This window comes from Brachionichthys hirsutus, chromosome 3, assembly GCF_040956055.1.
Source record: "Brachionichthys hirsutus isolate HB-005 chromosome 3, CSIRO-AGI_Bhir_v1, whole genome shotgun sequence".
Lineage (NCBI taxonomy): Eukaryota > Metazoa > Chordata > Actinopteri > Lophiiformes > Brachionichthyidae > Brachionichthys > Brachionichthys hirsutus.
Window position 1 is genome coordinate 1135682 of NC_090899.1, and position 3927 is coordinate 1139608.

Consider the following 3927-nt stretch of genomic DNA (forward strand, 5'->3'; position numbering starts at 1 on the left):
CGGCGCGCGAAGCCCCTCAAACGCCACCCGTCCACCGATGGCTTCTCCCCAGCGGTATTTCCCCCGCGACATTTCTCACTAATGACCTCTTTTTATTTTTTTTATGTGAAGTCTGCCTCTCCAGCCACCTAGGGATCGGACGTGCGGCTAATCGACGTAGCAGAGGCTCGCCTGTCGGTGGAAAATGAAGTGTTGCAACAAGCTAATGTGTCGCGTTGGCGTTTAATAGACGTTCCCGCCGATAGCGCCGCTGCTAATGCGAATAAACGGAGAGTTTTTAAATCCTCCCCGTGAGGATTTATAGCCGTTCGTCATTATCAAGCGGAAAGTGAGCTCCGTTCACGTCTATTAATAGTGAAGTGGATCTTGTAAAGAAGGAGACTGGCTCCAGAACATGCAGAGTTTAACGCTACATTAACGCTAACATGCCCGTTAAACAGTCTAATCAGTGTCCGTTTGATCGGATTGGCTCCAAACGCACCACGCCACTTCCTTTTATCTCTCTGCTCCCTCGCCTTTGGCGTTCGAGAATCGTTTTCTCCGTCTCCGTATTCATTCTAGAAGAAACGCAGGAACACTTGGATGATGATGATGATGAGGAAGGTTTGGACCAGAGTCCCGTTGCGTGTGTGCGTGAGGGAGAACCCGTGCTTGTGGAATGCCTTCCCTTTGCGTGCATCGCTGTCGGCCGCCTCCTTCTCCAAAACAACGAGCTGCTCATCAGGAAGCTCCTGAATCCGTCCTGGATGATCCTCGGGGGGGGGGGGGGGGGGGGTATTCGTATTTGTATTCGGCAAGCGGCTCCTTGAGACGATAGCTCTGCATTCTGAAGCGTGATTAATATTTCAAAGGCAGCGTATCTGGAATGGCAATAATTCCATCTTACGGCTTAACACTTTGATCTTTGGTGATCCTATCTAGCCTTTTGCTTCTCTATTGTTCTCTCATGTGCAAACGTTTGTGTTTCCTGCCGTGCACGTCAGAAAGCAGGCCGCTGTAATGGCGCCATTAGCTGCGGCGAGCGCCTGTGTCTTTTACCCCCCCCCCCCCCCCCCCCCAGTGAGCTGATGAGGACGTTCGTCTTCCTCTTAGCCTTTTAGCTCCTCCGTAAACATGTAGCCGTGGACTTGCTCGGAGATGAGGGGCGGAAGGATAAACGGCGAGAAGCAGCCCGATGTCTCGTCCTTGGAGCTCCGGAGGGACGGATCCTCGTGTCACGATACGTGGACAACACGCACGAGGACGAGAAGCAGCCCGATGTCTCGTCCTTGGATCTCCGGAGGGACGGATCCTCGTGTCCAGATACGTGGACAACACGCACGAGGACGAGAAGCAGCCCGATGTCTCGTCCTTGGATCTCCGGAGGGACGGATCCTCGTGTCCCGATACGTGGACAACACGCACGAGGACGTTGACTGCTTACAGATGGTCGGCGATCATAGCAGCAGAGGAATGACTCGGGTACATGTTGGAAGTAAAACGGGAAGCGGAGGACGTTTTCCCCTCGTCTCCTTTCCCTTTGATTCGTCCAAGGTCGGGCCAATGTTTCATCTCGGGGCACGCGAAGCAGAGACTTCAGACGCTGACACAGAATGTCTCTGCAGCCCCGTCCAACGCTCGCCTGTTTTGATTCCATTGCTTCTGCTTTAATCCATTAACCGGAGTCGCCGTGTTGCACTCCGGTCCCCCCCCCCCTCCCCCAACCTTCGGCCGGTCGGAGTGGAAAATCCGTGTCATCTGACTCCCTATCCGCTGGTTCTGATTAGGGAGGAGTGCTCTGGGAGTTCTGGGTCCCGGTGCCTCTCGCTCCCTTTAAGCACAGCCAGGCCCGATTCCACGCTCGTCTCTCTCTCACCTCGTCACACTCGGGCGGCGGGGGTGAGACGCCAGTTTGTTTCCCTCCAAACGTGTTGAACTGCCGACACTTCGCCCGGCGCGATGCGTCTGGAAAGCCGGACTTCCAGGTGCGTTTAGTGAGACGTCGCTGATCAAAGGGCTCTTCTGTCATTCTGTGGAATGAATTTAAGCATTTTCTTGCGTCGCTCCCTGTTTGGACTTTTAAAGCGACGTGAAAAGCCTTTCTATGTTACTTTAAATTGCCAAATCCTCCACGCCAGCATCCTCGCGCTCATCCTCCCACCTGTGAGCCTTAATGGATTATAGTTCTTCGAATTTATTGCAGTGGGCAGAAGTGCATCTGATTAAAAATTAAGACCTCGACCTTTATAGTGTTTTCTTCTTCTGCGTTTTGTTTCGGTACAGCTTGAACCTTCCTGCTCGCCTCGGCGGTTTACCTCCAGGGATCAATAAAGCTCATCTTTATTTAACTCTGTTTTTAAAATTGGTTGCAGACCTGGAAGAACCTATTCCGGACTTCTTTCAGGACTTGTTCTTTTTACCAGTGCAGGACAGGAGCATTTCCAGCGTGGCCAGTCGGGACCCGGTTCTCGTCCCGGTGCTGAATGCACCTGCGGTTTGGCGGGGGGGCAACTTAACATCTTGTTTTAAGTAGTTAGTAGTTAGTTAGACAATTTTGCTGTTAAGCGAAACCCCTGCTAACATTTTAGCATGCTAGCATTTTAGCCTGCTAGCGCTGCGGCGTGGACGCTTTTTCATCGTTTCAGTCGTTGGGTCTCAACAAGGAATTTCTCGGATCCAGCTGTGAACTTGAACTTGTCATGTGTTCCTGTTTGCTGTTGCGCAAGCTAAAATCCGTCCCAGACCCTTCGTTTTCTCTCCATGTGTACGTTTCTGCATTCCCGGCAGATCGTTCTGTGTCCTCAAAGAGCTCGACAAATGAAAATGCCTTCATTCTTCCTCTCTGATGCTCACCGCTACATCAACAAAAAAAAGGGACAAAGCCTTCTGGAAGCCCAGATTAGATCGTGAAGCATAAATCTGATGAAACGAGAAACAAGCCTTCGTTTAAAACGAAGCTAAAGCTCCTTGAACGATTGGAAACCGGCGCATTGTTCGGCCTCATGAAGAAGCTAAATCAAAGTCGGGGAGTCGCTCTTGCCTGAGGAACGGAGTCAAGGGAGTGAAACGAATTTGAACTTCCTGTTTACGATTTTCCCCGTCATCGATGTCGTGACTTCTGCATAATAGCTCGTTCGGTTAGCTTTAGCTTATGCACTAGTTTGGCTGCTAATGCTAGCTGGACGCTGCTCCCAGAAACTCCGACAGCAAACGCAAACCTTTGGATGACGGCGCGTTGAGCGAGGATAAACGTGAACAAATGTCATCGTGCATGATTTTATGTGGTGTAAGCGAGGTGGCGCGTACGTCTCGTTTCACGGGCTTGTAACTAATGACCTCCTGGTCGCTGCCCTCCTCTCTCGCTCAGGAAACGACCCGCTGGGAGAAGTCCGTGTTGAAAGCCGCTGAGATCACGTCGGCATTAATCCGGGACAGGAGCTCCGCCCTCGTGGGACAGCTTCTGCAGGCGTGAGGTGAAGGAACGGCGAAAGAGGATCCCCTCGGCGTGAGTCACGAACCTCAGTGTTAATGACGGCGCCATTAAAAGGATCCTCCCACTCAGGGTTCCTCAGAACAGTAGTGCGAACCGGAGTAATTCATCACTCGGTGCTTTTTAATCTAATTAAACTGTATTTTTGAAGGAATAAACACGACATAATTCATATTTTCTCCCCCCCCCCCCCCCCCTGAAATTGGGGGCAGCTTTATAAAAATAATTTAGGCTTATGATGCTAAAAGAAATGAATCGTCACACATCTAAAAGCAAGAGAGAGCTATTCTGAATGGTTCCCATGGCAACGTAGCATATATTCACAATCTGCTAAATCGGCTTGTCCTGTCGGGGGGGGGGGGGGGGGCGTTGGAGTCGTGCTGATGACAGAGGGATAAGTGAGTAAAGGTGCTTTATCCGTCTCCAGAGGGGAACAGCGTGTTACAAACACTTTAAAC

General features: G+C 51.2%; 1 protein-coding gene across 1 annotated transcript in view; it reads left to right on the top strand.

The window, feature by feature from the left end:
• The window catches only part of crppa (CDP-L-ribitol pyrophosphorylase A), a 21572-nt gene extending 17958 nt beyond the window's left edge, over positions 1 to 3614 (top strand). The window contains exon 10 of the mRNA XM_068760397.1: positions 3347 to 3614. Coding sequence (XP_068616498.1) covers positions 3347 to 3451 — 105 coding nt within the window. The 3' untranslated portion in view covers positions 3452 to 3614. The remainder of the gene's footprint in view (positions 1 to 3346) is intronic.
• The last annotated feature ends 313 nt before the right edge of the window (positions 3615 to 3927 follow it).